Source organism: Oryza glaberrima, chromosome 12 (genome assembly GCF_000147395.1).
Source record: "Oryza glaberrima chromosome 12, OglaRS2, whole genome shotgun sequence".
Lineage (NCBI taxonomy): Eukaryota > Viridiplantae > Streptophyta > Magnoliopsida > Poales > Poaceae > Oryza > Oryza glaberrima.
Window position 1 is genome coordinate 1,008,551 of NC_068337.1, and position 21,296 is coordinate 1,029,846.

Consider the following 21,296-nt stretch of genomic DNA (forward strand, 5'->3'; position numbering starts at 1 on the left):
TCGATTCGTTCGCCGACGAGACGGCAGCTGATGCTTCCGGCGCTCTCCGCCGTCCTCCGCCGCGCGCCCACTCCCTTCTCCCTTCTCCCTCTCCCTCTCCCTCTCGCTCCGCCTCCGCCTCCGCCTCCTACCCTTCTTCGCCGCCGTCCACTGCTTCTGCCGCGAGCCATCTCCTCCTCTTCCTCGCCGCCGCCGGTCCAGGAGATGGAGGCGGCTTACAAGTTCGGGCCGTACAAGATCGACGCGAGGGAGGTGTTCCACTCCACCCCGCTCTCCTACGCCATGGTCAACCTCCGCCCACTCCTCCCTGGTAATAACCTCCTCACTTCCCCTTGCCCAGTTTTACCACTTGATCGCTTTATTCCCTCCAGCCGCCTCCGTTCCCCTTGCTCAGTAGGAGTAGTACCATAGTACAGTCCCAAAATTTGTAGCGGAAATTACAGAGACGGGTTTTGTAGCTTGCCATTGCTAATTTGTTTGGTGACCAGTTCGCGAATCATATGGTACCTGCCAAATGCTAACAAGCACGTTTTTGTTTTCTTGAACACGCTTAACAAGCACAATGTACACGCAGATACTAGCTACTTCCTCCGTTTCACAATGTAAGTATTTCCCACATTCATATTGATGTTAATAAATCTAGATAGGTATATATGTCTAAATTCATTAACATCAATATGAATGTAAGAAATGCTAAAATGACTTACATTGTGAAACGGAGGGAGTAGTCTGTTCACATATAGTAGTGTTTTTCTGCAATTGATCTCTTCTTCTACCTAACAGATTCACCTTAATACAGTACCATTTCACCACTATACCATATGCGATTCCGTCAACTTTGACCTTGCTGTTGCTGCATGCATTTAATTCCTATTGCTATATATTGGTTGGTTCATATTCTGCTATTCTTTCTTAACCATACCGTTCCTTATTGTGCAGGTCATATCCTTCAATTGCACCAAAAGAGACTGCTACTTTTTCTGCAAAACGCTGTTTTGGAGATATTTACAGAATCACAGTTGATTTCTTTCACGTGCATGCACTGCTAGCTAGTTCTGTTGGGGTCGTCGATAAAATGAGCTTGCTTTTGCTGGCTTGTGTTTGGGTAAAGTTTCATCAATGCATTCAAATTAATAGTAAATAAATGGACCTGTGGAATTTATTTATTCATGAAAGGATTGTGTTGGTTTACCCTTCTTCTATACTTGACAAATATCAAGTCTGGCTTAAGGACAATTTTGTGGATTGGCTGAAGAGGTGATGTAGGTGTTTATTTTGCCACATGTCATCTTACTTGATTGATCATCTTAGAGGATGTCATCTTTACCATGAGATGATGTCCATATGTAGTATTTATCTGCTACTTGGTTGTGATTGATATGGAGTAACTGTCAATTGTACTGCCGTGTCGAGCAAATCTTCCATAAATTTATTGGTTAACCATCTTCTTTTGATTTCTACTGTGGTATATTGAGAATATGATATATCTTATATGTTGTTTTCCCTTAACAATATATAAATGTTCTAGTGTGCCCCAAGCGTGAAGTGAAACGATTTGCTGATCTAAGTTCTAATGAGACTAGTGACTTATGGGTTACCGCAAAGGAAGTTGGTGTACGGCTTGAGCAGTACCACAAAGCGTCTTCACTTACATTTGCTATTCAGGTAAGGTCTATGTATTTATGCCACTGCGATTAGCAGGAGTTTGTATTTTAATTATTTCAATGTTTAATCATACCATCAAGAGGAGTACCATATGGGTTTTGCTTATTGCGTCCTAAATATGATGATCTTATTGTGTGTAGAATAAAAAAGAATTCGTTTCCCCATACAAGTATTCTTAACTTCCTTTTTATCATTTACCCTAGATATAACTTTGCATGTCTGTCTTGAATTATTTTCTTATATAATAATATTAAGCTATTTACTCATTAGTTCCAGTGCTTACAGGATGGTCCAGAAGCTGGTCAAACTGTTTCACATGTCCACATCCATGTCATCCCTAGAAAGAAAGGAGATTTTGAGAAAAATGATGAGATATATGATGCGGTTTGTGGCATTTTTCTCAATCGACCTCCTTTTATCCAATACTTCAACCCAATATTTACCACAAAATTCTTACTTGTTTGCTTTCTAATAGATTGATGTCAAAGAGAGGGAATTGAAGGAGAAACTTGATCTGGACATAGAGAGTAAAGATAGAACCATGGAAGAAATGGCTCATGAGGCCAATGAGTACCGTGCTCTCTTCTCTTAGATGTATTTTTGCGATAACTTTCTTGTAAACTGTCTCTAAATTGCACTCTCTTCTCCAGAAATTATTTTTGTAACTGTTTGTCATCCATCATGGGAATTCAAGTCTTCGAATAATATTATGAAATTATCTAATTTGGTGTGATACTTGTTTGTTGTAAAATGTGTTCTTACTTATAAATCTTTATCTTTGGAACTAGTTATGCCACCGTGTGGCAGTAGTTGTTTGTTGGAAAATTTATATTTTTATGACAGATGTCCCTGTACCACATGAAATTACACAGCCATATATTATCAGTAGCTGGTTGGGTCATACTATGGTTTCACAATCTACAAATAGTAACAAAACCCATCGTATAACCTTTCAGTACCTATTTGAAAGCCTGCTTAAAAGAAAGAAGGATCATTCTTTTGGTCTTTTGGATCAAACAAAGTTGCAATCCATGCTATCAACCCATTGCATTTAGTTTCAGCTGAAAAATTGACTTTTCTTGAGATTTCCGCTGCTCTTTAGTTATTCAGACACAGTATTTTGTTCCTTTGATCATGCTAGTTAGAAAGTTTGTTCTCTTATGCTTATGCAGATTGCCGCGATAAATTCTGTTTTTGGCATGTTTTGTTGTGAGAAAAGCCAGAAATTCGACAAGGCATAGTAGCTGAAAGTTTGTTAGACAGGATGGATCATGACTCAACTTTCTATCTAGCTCTTTGTGCCGACTCAAAGTTTTTATTCCTTCTGCCGACTGTCCATGAAGTTTTTATTCCTTCTGCCGACTGTCCATGAAATCTACCATTACTGTTAGTCTATGCATCTAGCCAACATTCGAAAAGTTAACCTGACTCATTAATACAATAATTCTGGCAATTTGTGGCCAATGGCTGTAATCCTGGCTAAACTTTATATCATTCTGGCGCACTTTTCTGATAAGATCATGAAAACTTTAATGATCTGATTGAACCATGAAAATACTACTTTAATTTTGTATCATTGTGTAGTGTAGTCTTTATGTTTCTGAAAAACATGAACCATGGTTTTTACCCTTTTTGCTGCTTGTTTTTGCCTCCTGTGAACTTTTCTTTGGTTAAGGGACTGTTCCATCAATCCCATTTAATCTAATGTTATTAGAACATAAGAGGCTCTGATTTTGATTAGTCTCCAGTGTTAACTCTTGTGCTTGCTTTACGCATATACATTCTGGAAGATAGCTCAAGTAACTGGTTAGACCTTAATCTCTTTTTGCTGATTTTTTTTCTGGGACTTGAGCACTTTTGGTCATTTTCATCTTTGCATCATGCTTGCTATCAAGAGGGCCATTGAGATGATAAGATGCACTGAACAGAATAATTGATTATGCATATATGCCATAAGTTGCAATTTTGATACGCCTGTAGCTACCTTTGACAAGTGGTAAAGAACAATTTGATTGGCAATTTGGCTGGTTGTGTTCTGAAGTGGGATGTGACTGTTGCACCAGACCTGAGGATTTGGTAACGGTAAGCTATCTGGAGCCCCTCACTTGTTGGCTGGGATTGTTGCCGGTGTACTAGGTAATCAACACCAAGTAAGCTTCTGTCGTAGTCGTGTGACCTGGTTTGCTTGGCTTGCATACCAACCACTGGTTGTCTCTGCTGCTTATAGGCTATTGTTGTGTTGAGTACGTTGTTGAAAATATTCGCTGGAATATATAGGTAGTATGCATGCTTCATCTCCATCAGCAGGAGATTCTCATCTGCAAATGCAAAAGTAGTTCTTTCGGCAAAAAATATAGTGCCTCAGGTATCCACTCAGAATAGCAAGTGCTTGTCGTTCTCTTGCTAGAAATGTGCACTCTGAGGTCACATACTCACATTATGTACTCTTTATAAAGCCTGAACTTTTCGCAAATTTTCTTCATGTGAAATAGTTGCAAATACACAAAATTTAGCACAACCTTAGTTACATCTCGGCTGCAATATATAAAATTTACAGCAAACTACTACTACTGCGGTTTAGATGGTATTTTTCCTTGGATTTGATGATTTCTCCACTATGAACTACTGAATTTCCAGATGATGAACACGCCATTGGTGTGTAGGGCCTCCGGCAGATACGGTCCATGACAACAACCGTAGCCATGACGACCGCAACATCGACGCCTGGCCTGACGACGAGGGTGAACACGTCGTCGCCGAGACTGACCGGTCTGGACATCACGCCGGCGTTCTTCCTCGTGATCCGCGCCGCCTCCTCGCCGTTGCTGCCGCGGATCTTGCAGCTCCTCATGGAGTAGCAGCCGTCGATTCTGAAGCTGGGGCTGGGAGAAGCATCAGGTTGGCTGTCACCACTTGTTCTTGTTGACATGAAAACTTCTGCTTCATCGTTGCTCTGCAGAGCTGAGCTCTTCCTCATGGAGAAGACTTGCTGCTGTGACACTGAAGGAGAACTTGTGCTGTCCAAGCCTTCTTCCTCTTGTGCTCTGTAACAGTTCCATCGATTGTGCAGGCTGAGAATCTGTCACATTAGAGCAATGAAGATTAGTTTTTAATTTACGCTGATTATCTGTTTTTTACATTGCTTAGTTCAAAAATAGCGGCTGAAGAAAAGTTGACAACGAATCATGCAGATCATGTTTCTTTTATTACTTCTTTGTCACTTAACTGAAAATTGCAAGTTGCAAATGGAGAGATCTAATGTGAAGCACATAAAGGTTGAAAAACAAGATATAACATGTTATTATGATACAAGCATTTTGTTTGCTTGTTTTTGGATTTGGTTACATTTTGCTTGGACATGTCGGCCTACTCAATAGACTAAAATTAATTAAATATTTTTATCAGTAGTACAATATCTTTCAATTATTATAGAGAATGACGCATGGAACATACTAGTATAGATTTTTTTTCCTTTGTTTTGACTGGTCAATATCTATCACAAAAGATTTTTAAGAGTTAATTAGGACGATTATGAGTACAGTAGAATTTGTCGTTTGAGACTTGGAGTACTCAAACAACTGGATTTTTTTAATCAAATCATCAGAGAACGGAAACAAGGAAGAAAAGCGATAATTTTATACATAGGAGATTAAGCAAAAGTAAATCCAACGGTTGGATTCCAGCCTCGAATAGGTAATGCATGTTTGGCTGCATGATTAATATAACAGCAAAGCTTTGATCAAAGCAACAAATAATAAGACTGAATCTTTTAAGTTGAGAATTTAAACTTGATGCGCATGTAGATAATAGGGATCTCGTTAGTTTGATAGATTATATAAATCTTGCAGCTAATAAGTATACCCTGAAATTTCTTTATCTAAGTACCCTAAATTTTTGGACTGAAAGCAAAGCAGAAGCAGTAAGCACACGGCCATCGTCTATAGATTATGGTAGGAAAGACTTAAAGTGAGAAATGAATGAAAGAGAATTAAAGACGCGCTAGTCCCAAGTCCCAACCTATCTTAAGATATATACATGATTCCAAACTAGCAAACTAAACTGATCGATCAGTAAACAGGTCGCTGCTAAAGCGATATAATATACGTATACGAGTAGAGCTAGAGAAGAAGTAATGAAGTGAATGAGAAGGTGATCGACCTGTGGCCTGAGAGAGAGAAGAGGCGTGCCGTGCCCATCCATGAGCAGCAGGTCGCCGGCGAAAGCTTTGCGGCGGCGGGAGTAGTTGTCGACACGGAAGGCGAGCTTGCCGGTGGAGTCGTAGACGGAGAAGCCGTCGGTGCCCTGAAAGCCTATGCTGGACCTCTTCCACACCGTGTACACCACCGGCTGATCTGCCGCCTGACGACGTGCACGGCCGCCGGTGCCGCCGCCGCCGCCATGTGAGGGGTGTATCTGTATCCTTCTCATGCTAGCTATAGCTTGATGAGGCTGGTGGAAGTAACTAAGCTAGTTTGAGAGGGAGGGAGGAAGCTATAGGCTATAGCTTATGTTAGCTAGGGGAAGCTAGCAAATAATCAAGATTTGGTTTGGCCAATTAGATGGCTAATCGATCGATCAATCGATGAGCAACGCAACGTATGGACGTACGTGGCTGCCTAGCTTTGCCTGCACTGCAGTCTGCAGATTGGGTTAATTATTAATGCGTGAGAGTGAGAGCAGCTGAAATGGGCCGGCGAAAAAAAAGGACATGCAGCTTAATTTTGCAAGTAGGAACGAATGGGAGTGAAGGTGTGGACAAATAGTGCAGGGCACGTTGGATTGGGATTTGGCTTAGCGTGAGGGAGCTGGCATGCATGCATCGCCCTACTTCTTATTCAAAGCACAAGCAGGCTGACCAATTCAGATAGAGAAAGTGACAACAATTAATGGGCCTGATTTGAATAGTACGTAGTATTTCTGATGGGCTTGCCTGGCTTCTACCGTGGGAGGGGAGCCCATCAAGATCATTGACTTGACTTGACCCGGCCCCTCAGTTCCACAACCATTGACAATTAATTAGACCCAACGCAACTCAACTGCTTCTCTGCTGCTTCCTCTTCTCCCTCTCCATCGCCGTCGCCGTCCAAGAAGAGGGGAGAAGGAGATGGATCCGGTCGCGGGAAGCAGGTACAGGTTTGGTCCGCACGAGATAGCCGAGCGGCAGGTGTTCCGCACCTCGCCCCTCTCCTTCGCCATCGTCAACCTCCGACCCACCCGCCCTGGTACATAGCTATTTCCTCTCCTCTCCTCTCCTCTCCTCAGAACAAATCTATCATTCCTGATTGCTCTCTCCTTTGTTTGTTCATCATTCTATTCCAATCTTGTCCCTGCAGGTCATATCCTTTATTTCTGCCAATTATGTGTATGCACAGCTGCTCTACTCCTCTCTCTAATTTAGTGCCTTCTAGTATCTACTTCACATTGCGGTATTATCTGCTCTCAACTTCTCATACTTTATTATTATTATTATTATTATTATTATTATTATTATTATTTGCAAAAAAAGAGAGAAAAACTTCTCTTGCTATTCATCAATGAAATGTGCCTCTGTTTCAAAAAGAAAAAAAAAGGAAAGAAAGAAAGACTCTGCACTGAACTACATAAGTAATGTACGATATCGGTTCATTGAAAAATGGTAGTGGTGTACATCACAGTGCTCACTTGTTTTTGCCTTCAGAAGGGTTATTGTGCTTTCTATTTCAAGACAATTAATACTACCTGCTTTACCTTGTTAATTTCTGGTCGTGCTAATTACTTCAGTTAATCCCTGGTGACAACTGGCAACTCAGCTCTTGTTGCCTTTGTCCTATGATGGATTGTATGTGGCACTGCATTTTTGACAGCCTAAGACTTTTAACTCCCCCCCCCCACCCCCTTCCTTAACTTAAATTATACATGTTCTTATATGCCCAAAGAGTCTTGTGAAACGATTTGCTGATCTTAGCCCTGATGAGACTCGTGATTTGTGGATCATGGCAAAGGATATTGGTGTACGTGTTGAGCAGTACCAGAGGGCATCTTCGCTCACATTCACAATTCAGGTTCGATTTATCTTGTACCTGTGAGGTCTTTCACTTTGAATTTAAGAAATATTATAGCTAAAATTCGTGTGAGCATGACAAGTATGATGTTGCTCACAAAATTTGTGGTTTCAGATCACAATTTAGTATGTTCGTAACATTTTTTAATGAAAAGTTGTAAAAGCTAATGAAAACTAACTTTATCTTCTATTGTGTATGATATGAAGTTGAATAAATATTGCTACTTATCAGGACGGACCTCACTCTGGCCAAACAGTTCCACATGTTCACGTTCACATCGTTCCCCGAAGGAAGGAAGATTTTGAGAACAATGATAACAATAATGGCATGGTTAGTGATGCTGCTTGGAACAACTCTCACTTCATCTGATACTCCATCAAATAAATCTGAATAATCTCTCTGTTCATAACAGATGAATGCAAAAAACGAGACATTAGACCTGGATATTGAAAGAAAAGATAGAACGATGGAAGAAATGGCCCAAGAAGCCAAAGAATATCGTGCTCTTTTCTCCTAGAAAATGTCTATGTATACTACTTAACTTTGTGTGGATTTCACTATTCCTCTAGCATTCAGCTAGCTTCACAGCTGCATTTTACATATTACACTGATTTGTTGTGTTTTTATATCAGATGATCATACTAATCGTATTGTGCATACTACCTGATATTCTGTTGTAATATATGTGTAGCCGTTACTTAGTAATATTGAACTCCTTATTTTCATCTCATTTATTTTGCATTGTGTACATATTTTACTGCCAGATAATATGTTTATTCCTTTGTAGATGCTCAATGTATTAGGTACAAAGAACACTTCTTCTGTAAATGATAAACCAAGTAGTACGGATCACACCAGCCCTATTCGAAGGGCATTCTTTTGAAATCTGAAATATATCATGTCAGAATATAATGCATATGAGTAAAAGCTGTGTCAGTACTGTTTATGTAGCTTTGGGGGGTATAATACGAGGTATTATGGATTTTTTTTTGTTGAGATGACCACTGCAACATGGGACTTTATTTCCTGATCCATGCGGGAAATGAATTGCTTCATGTAAAGTTCCTGAATAGTTTCTGTCTTCCAAAGGAACCCTTAAATGGTGGAGAAAATCCCCTATGTACCCATGAAAGTTCACCTAATCCCTTCTATACCCCTGAATTTTGCTCAATCCCTTACATACCCCTGAATTTTAGTTTGGATCCCTTCCATGCCCTTTCCGCTAGTTGACCGTTAGTTGACCGTTAAATTCTTTTGAAAAAGTCCATTTTGCCCTTTGCTATGAAGAAACATAATAAATTAATGAAGTATATTGTTGGAATGTAAAAATTTATTGGATGGGACTATTATATTTATGAGTATGTGATGCACCATATTATTTGTGACAAATTTACTTTTACATATGATATAAAAAGTTGATACTTATTTATTATTAGTTATTAAAAGTTCTTTTATGTAGCATATGTGTTTTCATAGTAATACAACAGATTTGTTTATTACTTCAGAACACATATGCTAAAAAAATCTTTCAATAACTAATAAATAAGTATTAATTTTTTATGTCATATCTAAAAGTATATTTATCGCAAATAATATGGTGCATAACTATCTCATAAACATAATAGTCTCATATAACAAATTTCTATGCTCCAACAATATACTCTATTAATTTATATGCTTCTTTATACCAAAGGGCAAAATGGACTTTTTCATAAGAATTTAACGGTCAACTAACGGTCAACTAGCGGAAAGGGCATGGAAGTGATCCAAACTAAGGGCCTCTTTGATTCACAGGATAGGAAAAACACAGGGATAGGAAAAACACAGGAATTGAAGTAGTAGGTTTCTCAAATACTACAGGAATTAGCAAACACAGGAAAGACAATAGGAGTCCTTTGATAGTGCCATGGGAAAAACAAAGGAAAGTTCACAAAGAGGTCACACCTCTTGCTATTTTTCCTATGAAATGTGAAGCATAGGAATACAATCCTATGGAAAGTTTCCTTTCTTTCCTATGAATCAAAGGGATATGTAGGAAAAAATCCATAGGAATTTGAATCCTATGAAAATCCTTTGCCAATCCTTTGAATCAAAGGGGCCCTAAAATTCAGGGGTATGTAAGGGATTGAGCAAAATTCAGGGGTACAGAAGGGATTAGGTGAACTTTCAAGGGTACACAGGGGATTTTCTCTAAATGGTGACATTTCATTCTACTTTATATGTAAATTAAGAAACAGAGTCCTTAAGTATAGAATAACTCTTTTGTAATTCATACATGTTGGCAGCCCACCTGTGACACTGCCCACAAATATAAGGAATTACACTAGAATTTTGACATAATTCTACAATATTCGGATGTATCGGTGTACTGCACTAGTTTCAGTCTCCCCGTATTCAGCAATATATCTACTGGGTTCCTCTTTCATTCTACTTAGGCTGTATCCTGTGCATGTCGCTTCCAGAATGCATTATGTGAACTTGTGAATATACCAATGGGCCTTCCGTTCATCCTTAACTTTTTTGTCTCGGTTCCGTCTTTAGTGATCAGAAGTTAGATAGAAGACTTAGATTTTGCAAAAGTCAAACAATGATTTCTGCAGAGTTGCTAAAATTTGTTCCACCTTGTTCAAACTATTAATTTCAATTTGTATACTTAGCTGTTAAGTTGTTCCTTGCTGATGAGAAACCATTTTATTCCTTCTGTCAACTCCGTATTAATAACCATATATATGTGTTATTACCGTATTGCTTTCATGCTTTGTTTGTTTATGCATCTAGCAAACAAATCAAAAGTGGCTTAAATAAATAAAGACTGGTGAGTATAAGACAAATAAGTTGTTTGTAATATTCCTTGGGATTTGTCCATACTATTTATTGTTCTAATATTTGGTATAAACAAAACTTTCTTAGTAAACTAACGCTGTCTTATTGCAGTATATTGTCAATATCTTTCGAATCTTTCTGAGAGGGACTGCAAATCTTAAGCACAAGTACAATGCAAATGAAACACGAAGTGCTGGTTTGAAGAAATTGAGTAACACGTAAGCATGGATACCCACCATCTCCTTCTCCGGCTCTCTCTTCGTGGAGGACACTAGTTTTGCCTCTTCTTCAGTGTGAGTATACCCAACTTGCTTTATACTGCTAAAGGTAGCTGAAGTCATTGCTTATATCTTGATTCTATTATTTTGAGCATTTCTCTTTTAGGATTCAACAAACTTTGGTCACTTTTGTCCTTTGCATTGTCCTGGGCATGAATAGTGCTTTGTTCTTATGGTGCCTCTAGGTGGATAGCATTAAAATGATACTGCCCAAACAGTTGGTAACAGCTCACAGTTGGTAACAAGTGGATTGAAAGAACCACATGGGAAAATAAACATACATTTCAAGTTGCAGTAGGAGGAAGCAAGAGATTTTGATTCAATCTGCTAATTCGATCTTCCTTTCATAAGTAGTCAAATTTAGAACAAGTTACATGTTATGTTAGTCCCAGTCAATCGACAGTACAATTAGTGACTACAGTCTCATACTAGCTTCTTGAGTTAATTCGTCGATTTCACTTGAATTGAAACATCTATTTTCCTACATGTCAAATAGAGCTCATCACCTTGAACTATGAAGAACAGATCATAGGTGTGTATGGCTTCCAGCAGATCCGATCCAGAACAATGACGAAAGCCATGATCATCGCACAATCTACATTCGGTTGGACCTCAAGACTGAAAACATCTTCAGCAAGAGTCAGTGACAATGACGCTGCTCCAGCTTTCTTCCTCGTTATCCTTGCGACCTCCTCACCGCCGCTGTTGCGGATCTTGCAGCTTCTTCTCTTGAAACTGCCCTCGATTGAGAAGGCGGGAACATGGCCAGTACGATCTGACGACGCATGGGTACATCCTGACATGTGCACTTCTGCTTCATGACTGCTTTGCATAACTGAGCATTTTCTCATTGAGAAGAGTTGTTGTGATCTTGTCCTCTTGCCTTGGCCTTCTTCTGACGCTCTGTAACAATTCCATTGGTCATGCATGCTGATAATCTGTTGCAACAGCAGAAAGGAAAATAAAAATCTTAGTTCTTACTTACTCCCCATGGGTTCTATTAATGGTTTCTGTTCTTTTGGCCCATCTGCTGCACTTGTAACAAGAGGTAAAAGAACTTCAGTCGGAAAGTAGAATGAACTAGCGGATAAATCAAACTCTGTATGTAACTTCTCCATTTTTTAAGTTTTGTTTTTAACTCTATGGGATTTTGGGCAAATTAAAGCAGAACAGCATCAAAATAACCGAGGCTGGAACGATGAAAGCAATGCATTTTAATCTTTGGTCAGCTGATTTTGTCTGCAAGTGTTTAGACTAATTATTTTCCTAGCTAGATGTATTAGTGGAGGTAGTTGATAGCATTTGCCTAAAAACCGTCGGCATGCATGATAATTTGCCTTAAATCTTTTTGGTGAGCTATGGTATCTTTTAGTATTTGTGAGACAAATAGACAAGACAAACATATATACTTGTGATTTGGTGAATATTTTGAGGAAACAGTGAAAGCCTGGAGATACATTTTTTTAAAAAAATCGAGAAGATGAAAGATCGGGTAGATGGACGAAACACTAGTCTCGGGGCTCTCGGCAAAGCAGGATTTGCAGTATTTAAAAGTCTTCAGTGAAGTTTTGGAAGCAAACTTGGTGATCGTTCTATATCTTGAGAGAAGATATGTAAAATGAAGTCTACATTCGGATGAGGATGATTGACGAGCAGAATATAAACGATTGTTGGTTGAATGTATGAAGAATTGATGATCGATCGACGATCGTTCATGAATGCTAATAGCTAACTCAATATATCGACCGAAACCGTACGTAAATATTATACTGATTGTCAGGTGTTAGGTAATACTAGTATACAATCACAAAGACAAAGATGCATGAATATAGCCTATAGGAGGTAATTAATTAATTAATTAATTAATCTGAGATGCAAATGCAAGATTTTTGCAGTGGATGAATCATGAATGACTAGAAGATCAGAGACAAGTGTACCTGTGGGGTGAGGGCGAGGAGAGGCGAGCCATGTCCATCCATCAGCAGCAGGTCGCCGGAGAAGAGCTTGCGGCGGCGCGAGTAGTTGTCAACACGGAAGGCGAGGCTGCCGGCGTCGTCGTAGACGGAGAAGCCGTCGGTGCCCTGGAACCCCATGCTGGACCTCTTCCACACCGTGTACACCGCCGCTCGCGGCGCTGCCGTTGAGGCGGCGGCGGCGGCGGCATCTTGGCGTTGATACGAAGGGTGTATCCGACTCATCGATCTTCTTCCTCGCCGCGATCGGATCTAAGAGAGAGAGAGAGAGAGAGAGAGAGAGAGAGAGAGAGTTTGGCGTTGGACGAGAGATGTAGTGCTCGACTCGTCTGTGCTGACCTCGTCATTGCCGGCCTCACCTGCTTATATATACTCCTCCGGTCTCTGAATAACCGATGATATGATATGATGCAGCAACGACTGATGATTCCTTTTCAGACTTCGACTGATGAATGGATGTGCCTCTTTTAACCGTGTGTGTGAGTCGATCGTGCGTGTACATCTATCTATCTATCTATTGATATGTGTCTGCATGAATGCGTGGCATCGATCTCACCTTTCTGAATGTGCCATATATTCCTCTGCCTGCCTGCAAAGGAAGAACAACCTTACCTAGCTAGCTTCAGATTAAGGAATGAGCCGCGGAACACGGTTTAATTTGGTCCACTGTTAATTAGTCATTACTACTTGTGATTGTCACAATGTGACAATACTTGGGTAAATTGCAACTACTCAGTCAATGCACACGCTGTTATACTGACAATTAATTTCTTTTTTACTACAACATGCCTGCATGCATATGACCACACTGACTTGATTTGGTCAGTACTAACTATTAGGAATACTTTGCCATATATGTACAGATTGTATTGTATTGTTTCTTTCCTTGTATTCTCCTCTAATTGAGGATCATGTACATGTCCTTCCTATAATAATACATGGCCACCCCTCCCATTGGATGTGTGGTGTTCTCCCCATTCCATTCTACATGGTATCAGATTCCAAGTTTTCTTCTCCTCTTCCGCTGCTCTAGTGCTGCTTCCTCTCTGGTCGCTGCGTCCACCGAGCATCGCCGCTTCCCTGGCTGCCGCACCCCACTTCCCTCACCATATCCACTTCCTCGGCTACTTCCGCTGCCACCGACTCCGCTACGGTGTCGTCTTCCACCTCTACCGTCGCCCCGGTTTTCGTCAACCCGTATGCGACCGTCGCCGTCAAGTCCCATGTTCCGATCTCCCTCGAGCTTCGTAACCCCAACTACAACAAGTGGAAGGCCTTCTTCCGCTCGATGTGTGGGAAATTCGGTCTCCTCGATCATCTTGACGCTGCTCCTCCCGCCAACCCCGACGCCGCTTAGGAACAGGATGATTGCTGCCTCTGCAGCTGGCTCTTCGGCTCCGTCGCCGACGACGTCCTCGACCTCGCCATGGAGCCTAATCAATCGGCCCAGGACTTGTGGATCGCCATCGACAACCTCTTTCAAGCCAACAAGGAGCCTCGTGCGATCTATCTGCATCACGAGTTCCACTCCATGACCCAAGGCAATCTCTCCGTCGCCGACTATTGTCAGCGCATGAAGACGGCGGCTGATGCCCTCCGCGACGTCGGCCACCCCGTCACCGAGTCCCAGCTCGTCCTCAACCTCCTCCGCGGCGTAACTCGCGCTTCACCAGCACGGCCGACAACATCACGAGCGCCCCTGTCTTGCCGTCCTTCGCCTCTGCGAGGAACACGCTGGTTCTCAAGGAGCTTCGCAACGCCAACTCGGTACAAGTCCAGTCCGAGACTGCCCTCGTCGCAGCCAACAGCGCCCACTCCAACTGCACCGGGGGCACTTGCCACTCCTCTGGCAGCAGTAGGCAGCAGCAGAACTGCGCCGGCGGCGACAATGGCGGCAACGGCGGCAAGAACAAGGGCAAGAACGGCGGCCACAACAACAACCGCAACTCCGACGGCAACGGCGGCGGTGGATTCGGCGGACGCCCTGGTGGACAGAACAACGGCAGCAACAGCTTCGGCACCAGCACTTTCTCCGCCCCTGCTCCATGCCAAGCTGCACCATGGGTGTGCTTCTCGCCCTGGGCAGGACAGCAGCAACCCTGGCGTGCTCCCAGCGCCGGGATACTTGGGCCATATCCTCAGGCTCACACTGCCTTCGCCGGGCCATACTCCTCGCCACCACCTGCAGGGTTTGTCCAGCCGGCTTGGGACCAAGCTGGCCTTGTCGCCGCTCTCAATGGAATAACGCTTCACAACCCCAACTCGTGGGTTCTCGACACGGGTGCCACTTCGCACATGTCCTCCACCGACGGTATACTCGTTACTCGCCTCCCCAACTCACAAACTTATATTACCGTTAGTAATGGTCACTCCACTCCGGTTGTTTGCCGTGGCACTTCCTTTCTCCCTATTGGCACCACTAGATTTGACCTTCGTCATGTTCTTGTTGCTCCCTCTTTGGTTCGCAATTTACTCTCTGTTTGCCAATTTACCCGTGACAATAAATGTTCCATTGAGTTTGACGAGTTTGGTTTTTCTATTAAGGACCCTCGGACCCGGCGCGTGATTCTTCGTTGCAATAGCCATGGCGAGCTCTACACCCTCCCGACCGCTGCACCTTCCATTGCCGCGCACTGCAACCTCGCCACCTCCTCCACGTTATGGCATCGCCGCCTCGATCATCCGGGTCCAACCGCCGTCACCACTCTCCAACATTTATCCGCCATACCTCGCTCCAAGACAAATAATTCCCTTTGCCATGCTTGTCAGTTAGGGAAACACACTCGTCTTCCTTTTAATAAGTCCACCTCCAGTACCTCTTCTCCTTTTGAACTTGTGCACTGTGATGTATGGACTTCTCCCGTTATGAGCATTTCAGGCTTCAAATTTTATTTAGTGTTGGTTGATGATTTTACTCATTTTTGCTAGACGTTTCCTCTTTGCCACAAATCCGATGTTCATCGCCATATTGTTGAGTTCGTTGAGTATGCCCACACACAGTTCGGCCACCGCCTCAAGTGTCTCCAAGCCGACAACGGTACCGAGTTTGTTAATCACAACACCACCTCCTTTCTCGCTGGTAGAGGTTCCCTGTTACGGCTCTCCTGTCCATATACTTCCCCGCAGAACGGCAAGGCCGAACGCATGATTCGCACCCTCAACAACTCCGTCCGTACCCTCCTCCTACAAGCCTCCATGCCACCCTCCTATTGGGCCGAAGGTCTAGCCACCGCCACATACCTCCTGAACCGTCGACCCTCGTCCTCGGTAAACAACTCAATCCCATTCCAGCTTCTTCATCGCAAGATTCCCAATTATTCCATGTTACGAGTGTTTGGGTGTTTATGCTATCCTAACCTTAGTGCCACCGCTGCCCACAAACTTGCACCCCACTCCGCTGCTTGCGTCTTTTTGGGCTACCCCTCCTCGCACAAAGGTTATCGCTGCCTCAACATATCCACCCGCCGCATCATTATTTCGCGCCATGTCATTTTTGATGAGACACAGTTTCCATTTTCGGGAGATCTCGTCGATGCTTCCTCTTTGGATTTTCTACTGCAGGATGCTCCTGCTCCCTCTGTGGTTGCTCCACCACTAGCTAGTGTTGAGCAGCCGCACCTGCCGCACGCTCCGTTCCCTGTGAACATCGAGCAGTGGCTGCCCACGGGTGCTCCCTTGGCTGAGGACGAACACCTGCCCTACTACGTGCAGCCGCATCACACTACGGGCGGGATGACGGCAAGTTCCACACAGCCGGCTGCCATGTCTCCATCTTCCTCAAGCAGGGCACCGTCGTCACCAGCTATCCGGCCGTCCACGTCTTCTTCACGACCAGCCGGCACAGTGGCGCCATTCCCGTACCACTACCAACGACGACCGGCGCCGACTCCTCCGCCCCAAGTCGTCGCTCCGGCTGCACCCACACCTCCCCCACAGGTCCACACCATGGTGACACGCTCCAAGACCAGTTCTCTCAAGCCAGTGGATCGAGTTGTGCTCTCGGCATCCCACAGCGCCATTTCTCCACTGCCGGCCAACTACCGCTCTGCCCTCGCCGACCCCAACTGGCGTGCAGCCATGGCCAAAGAGTTCAAGGCTTTGATCAATAACGGCACGTGGCGGCTCGTCCCTCGCCCACCTGGTGCAAACGTCATTATCGGCAAGTGGATCTTCAAGCACAAGTTCCACTCTGATGGCTCGCTCGCCCGTCACAAGGCACGTTGGGTTGTTCGTGGCTACTCCCAACAACATGGCATCGACTACGACGAGACCTTCAGCCCCGTCGTCAAGCCCTCTACCATTCGTGTCGTCCTCAGCATCGCCACCTCCCGCTCCTGGCCGATTCATCAACTTGATGTGAAGAACGCTTTCCTCCACGGCACCCTCGACGAGACGGTGTATTGCTAGCAGCCGTCCGGCTTCATCGACCCCGCTGCTCCCGATGCTGTGTGCCTCCAGCGCTCCCTCTACGGCCTCAAGCAAGCGCCTCGGGCTTGGTACCAACGGTTCGCTACATACATTCGTCAGCTGGGTTTCACGCCATCGGCCTCCGACACATCGCTCTTCATCCTCCGGGACGGTGATTGCCTCGCCTACCTGCTGCTCTACGTCGACGACATCATCCTCACGGCCTCCTCCGCTGAGCTTCTTCGCCACATCACGGCTCGGTTGCACACCGAGTTCGCCATGACGGATCTTGGTGACCTCCACTTCTTCCTCGGCATCTCCGTCTGTCGCACACCCGACGGCCTCTTCCTGTCCCAGCTACAGTACGCCGTCGATCTCCTGCAGCGAGCCGGCATGTCTGAATGCCACCCCACCGCCACCCCGGTCGATGCTCGCGCCAAGCTCTCCGCCTCGGAGGGTGCCCCCGTCGCCGATCCTACTGAGTACAAGAGCCTCGCCGGTGCCCTCCAGTATCTCACCCTCACCCGTCCTGAGATCGCCTATGCCGTTCAACAGGTGTGTCTTTTTATGCATGACCCTCGCGAGCCTCAACTCGCCTTGGTTAAACGCATCCTGCGCTACATCAAGGTCTCACTCTCTGCCGGCCTCCACATCGGCACCGGTCCGGTCGGGTCTCTGACCGCCTACTCCGATGCAGACTGGGCCGGCTGCCCCGACTCTCGTCGCTCCACCTCAGGCTACTGCATCTTCCTCGGCGATAACCTGGTGTCTTGGTCCTCCAAGCGACAGACGACGGTCTCCCGCTCCAGTGCCGAAGCGGAGTATCGTGCCGTTGCTCACGCGATTGCCGAGTGCTGTTGGCTCCGCCAGCTAATCCAGGAGTTGCATGCTCCCATCTCCACCACGACCGTTGTCTTTTGCAACAACGTCAATGCTATCTACATGACCGCCAACCCGGTTCGCCACCGCCGCACCAAGCACATTGAGATCGACATCCACTTTGTTCGGGAAAAGGTGGCTCTGGGACAGGTCCGTGTGCTCCATGTTCCGTCTACGCATCAGTTCGCCGATATCATGACCAAGGGCTTGCCTGTGCAGTTATTTACAGATTTTCGATCCAGCCTTTGCATCCGTGATCCTCCCGCTGCGACTGCGGGCGGGTATTAGGAATACTTTGCCATATATGTACAGATTGTATTGTATTGTTTCTTTCCTTGTATTCTCCTCTAATTGAGGATCCTGTACATGTGCTTCCTATATTAATACATGGCCACTCCTCCCATTGGGTGTGTGGTGTTCTCCCCATTCCATTCTACACTAACTGTTATGTAGGGTGCAATTGAGTGTCGGAAACTTCCAATTAATCTTTCCAGATGTCGTAAGTTTAATTTCTTGCGATTCCTACCATCCATTTCATCTTCCTACAAGAACATTTGTTTTATATAAATAGTCCAATGTCACTCATTTGCACTAGGCTACTCTCCATTTCTGTGTCCATCTTAGCATACATCTCATTATTTCCCCAAGCACGCTGCTGATATCTCCTTGCCCAGTAATCAGTAACCGCTTGGAATAATTACTCGTGCAATTGTTAAAGCCCAAGATTCTGCTAAACCAAAAAAAGAAGTAATTTTGCTTTAGTGGGTGGGTGAAGTGGAGTTCCTACTAGCAAGGTCACAGTCACGCATGCGCAACATCGATCTGGTTAATTGCTCACAATATCTCAACAGCAGTCAACAAAACGCTGGCTTTTCGCATATGAATGCATGGCCAATTCGCTAGTGGCCGTAGCTTAATCCAATTCTGTGGTCTTGGATCCTGTCTTGCTTGCTAATTGCTCTTTGAAAAACATGGATGAAAGCTCCATCTACAGCTATGAAAAGCATGTCCTGACAATGCACAATTTGGCCATGGAAGGATCCTCCTAAGTCCTATATATTCCTAGCCATGAATTTGATTTCATCATACCCCACACACTCCCTTGCGATGCTCAACAAAGAATTAATTTATTCGACAACCACCGGCCTAAGCTAGTAAGTTACAGACATTTATATATCTAGGTTTCAGAATGCGAAACTTGGAATATTATCTTCCTCGTGATGATTTATGCCAAGATCTGTTGCTTGCACATACAAAAGTTGGCACTGCAACTTGGCATTGATAATTTGATATGCAAATGATACTAGTGACACAATTCTGTATTCCATCTCTGAATAACAGAAATATCTAATGAGATGCAATTGGCAGTGCAGTGGTAAGGAGTATGTAGTTTCAACACTCTCTTTTTGAAATATCTAGTGAAAAGCGAATATAGGTATAGGCATGAACTACATTACCCCCAAATTAAGATTTGCAAACAATTTGGTCGACTGATCATACGTACTACTTTCGTCAGTTGATGAATGAGATGAAGATGCCCTGCCGCCCTGGCATTCATGAGCTATGGAAGAGACAGACTCGTGAACAGAGCAAAAGTGAGAATTGAACCATTTGGTGAATCTTATGACAAATTAACACAGCAAAAACCCAAATGCACGTCTGTGTTTAATTCTGACTCTGGCCAATGGCAACGAGACAAGATTCGTTAAGTTGCAGCTCTCGCACATTACACGCGTGATTAATCACGCTAGACAACACAAACTCCAAACCAAAATAATGACAAGGTTAGGTTGAACAGGTTAATTAGAGTTCTAATAAGTAATCGTTTTATTGGATCCTTTTACAACTTGATCATAATCTCCTTAATTTAGTAATTACCAGTACACTGGCCAAATGGTTAGTTAGCGCTTAATTACAATTAGTGAACTAAGCTACTTAAATGGAGGAATACGTTAAAGATGTGGTAATTGTTATTTTGCAAATTGCAGTTTTAATTAATCACATCATCTGTCGTATGTAACGAGTCGGACATAATATAATAATGATTAATTGTCGATGATGCAATAACGTGCCTTAGGGTTTACTCCCTCCGTTACACAATGTAAGTCATTCTAGCATTATTCACATTCATATTGATGTTAGTGAATCTAAATAGAAATATATGTTTAGATTTATTAACATCAATATGTATGTAGAAAATGCTAAAATGACTTATATTCTGAAACGGGGGAAGTATTATTTTGTTGGTACGATTGATCATCCATTTTAGGGGCTAGTAAAAAAACAGGCAGCGTTCGCGAAAAAGAAAACAGGCAGAAGAATTGGCTCCATTTCGTTTGTAGAGGAAGCGTACAACTCCAGAACAGCAAAACTGAAAAGTCTCGATTGTTTTCCGAGGAAAGTCAGGAAAATTTAAATCCGATGTTGATTTTAGTTGTAGATAAAACTGAATAAAAGAATTTTTAAAAAAGACTTAATGACTATCGTGTCATACGCACTCTATTAGTAAAAGTCTAATGCGTGTGCATGTCACTTAAGTGAATCTATCAGGAGCACGTATTTACATTTCTTATTATACACAAAAACATTTTTTCACATAGAAACTTTATTATACACAAAGTTTTCCTTGAGAAACATTTTCAAAATGCACGTACGCGGGCACATCCAATTCTGATTTAGCTATGACGTTTTAGTAGAAACTTAGTTTCTATATAAAAACTTTATATATAGAAATTTTTAAAGGTATGTGTGCTGGATATGGGCCAGGTGGGGTAAAAGCTGTAAGCCAATTTTTTAGTCCAACTCGCAAAAAGTTGCAAGCCTACAACGCGTAGGCTACCCGGGGGCAACTGGGCCGGTTTGCGCAAACCGGCCGGCACGAATCCATTAAACCCATAGTAGATCCTATTATCATGTACTTAAAAAAAGTTATTTTTCTGTTTCACAGGTTATAATTCAAATATAACCCATGCATGCAAATCTTAACGTATATTTTCATTTTATTCCATCTGTAAAACCAAATTAATTAATTAACTAAACTTATCTCATATTCTCAAGACATATGGGGAAGGATATACCATACCGAAATTTGTTTTCCATTGTGTTGCTTTTAATCCCATACTACGTGCATATTAATGTGGAAGTATTCAACAATTTACATGCTCAACATCAAACATTCTCCGACTGGAAGTATTCAACAATTTACATTCTCAACATAAAACATTCTCCTA

The 21,296-nt window shown here is 43.2% G+C and overlaps 4 protein-coding genes across 5 annotated transcripts; 2 read left to right on the forward strand and 2 right to left on the reverse strand.

The window, feature by feature from the left end:
- LOC127756213 (bifunctional bis(5'-adenosyl)-triphosphatase/adenylylsulfatase FHIT-like) lies at window positions 1-2,396 on the forward strand. Its single transcript, XM_052281607.1, has 4 exons — window positions 1-311; window positions 1,518-1,665; window positions 1,951-2,049; window positions 2,141-2,396. The coding sequence occupies exons 1-4, from the start codon at window positions 31-33 to the stop codon at window positions 2,255-2,257; spliced, it is 645 nt and encodes a 214-aa protein (XP_052137567.1). The 5' UTR covers window positions 1-30; the 3' UTR covers window positions 2,258-2,396.
- A 1,730-nt stretch (window positions 2,397-4,126) lies between these two features.
- Window positions 4,127-6,256, reverse strand: LOC127756212 (protein LURP-one-related 8-like). Its single transcript, XM_052281606.1, has 2 exons — window positions 5,824-6,256; window positions 4,127-4,744 (listed from the first exon to the last, which is right to left on the reverse strand). Exons 1-2 carry the CDS (start codon window positions 6,091-6,093, stop codon window positions 4,217-4,219), a joined length of 798 nt encoding a protein of 265 aa, XP_052137566.1. The 5' UTR covers window positions 6,094-6,256; the 3' UTR covers window positions 4,127-4,216.
- Window positions 6,257-6,682: 426 nt separating this feature from the next.
- Window positions 6,683-8,440, forward strand: LOC127757854 (bifunctional bis(5'-adenosyl)-triphosphatase/adenylylsulfatase FHIT-like). Its single transcript, XM_052283435.1, has 4 exons — window positions 6,683-6,889; window positions 7,560-7,706; window positions 7,938-8,036; window positions 8,119-8,440. The coding sequence occupies exons 1-4, from the start codon at window positions 6,770-6,772 to the stop codon at window positions 8,221-8,223; spliced, it is 471 nt and encodes a 156-aa protein (XP_052139395.1). The 5' UTR covers window positions 6,683-6,769; the 3' UTR covers window positions 8,224-8,440.
- Window positions 8,441-10,831: 2,391 nt separating this feature from the next.
- Window positions 10,832-13,108, reverse strand: LOC127757853 (protein LURP-one-related 5-like). 2 transcript variants are annotated; one of them, XM_052283433.1, is made up of 3 exons: window positions 12,745-13,108; window positions 11,793-11,842; window positions 10,832-11,710 (listed from the first exon to the last, which is right to left on the reverse strand). In XM_052283433.1, the coding sequence occupies exons 1-3, from the start codon at window positions 13,003-13,005 to the stop codon at window positions 11,320-11,322; spliced, it is 702 nt and encodes a 233-aa protein (XP_052139393.1). In that variant the 5' UTR covers window positions 13,006-13,108; the 3' UTR covers window positions 10,832-11,319. The 2 variants fall into 2 exon arrangements, with proteins under 2 accessions (XP_052139393.1, XP_052139394.1); XM_052283434.1 differs by lacking the exon at window positions 11,793-11,842 and having other exon boundaries at window positions 10,832-11,745.
- Between the last annotated feature and the right edge of the window lie 8,188 nt (window positions 13,109-21,296).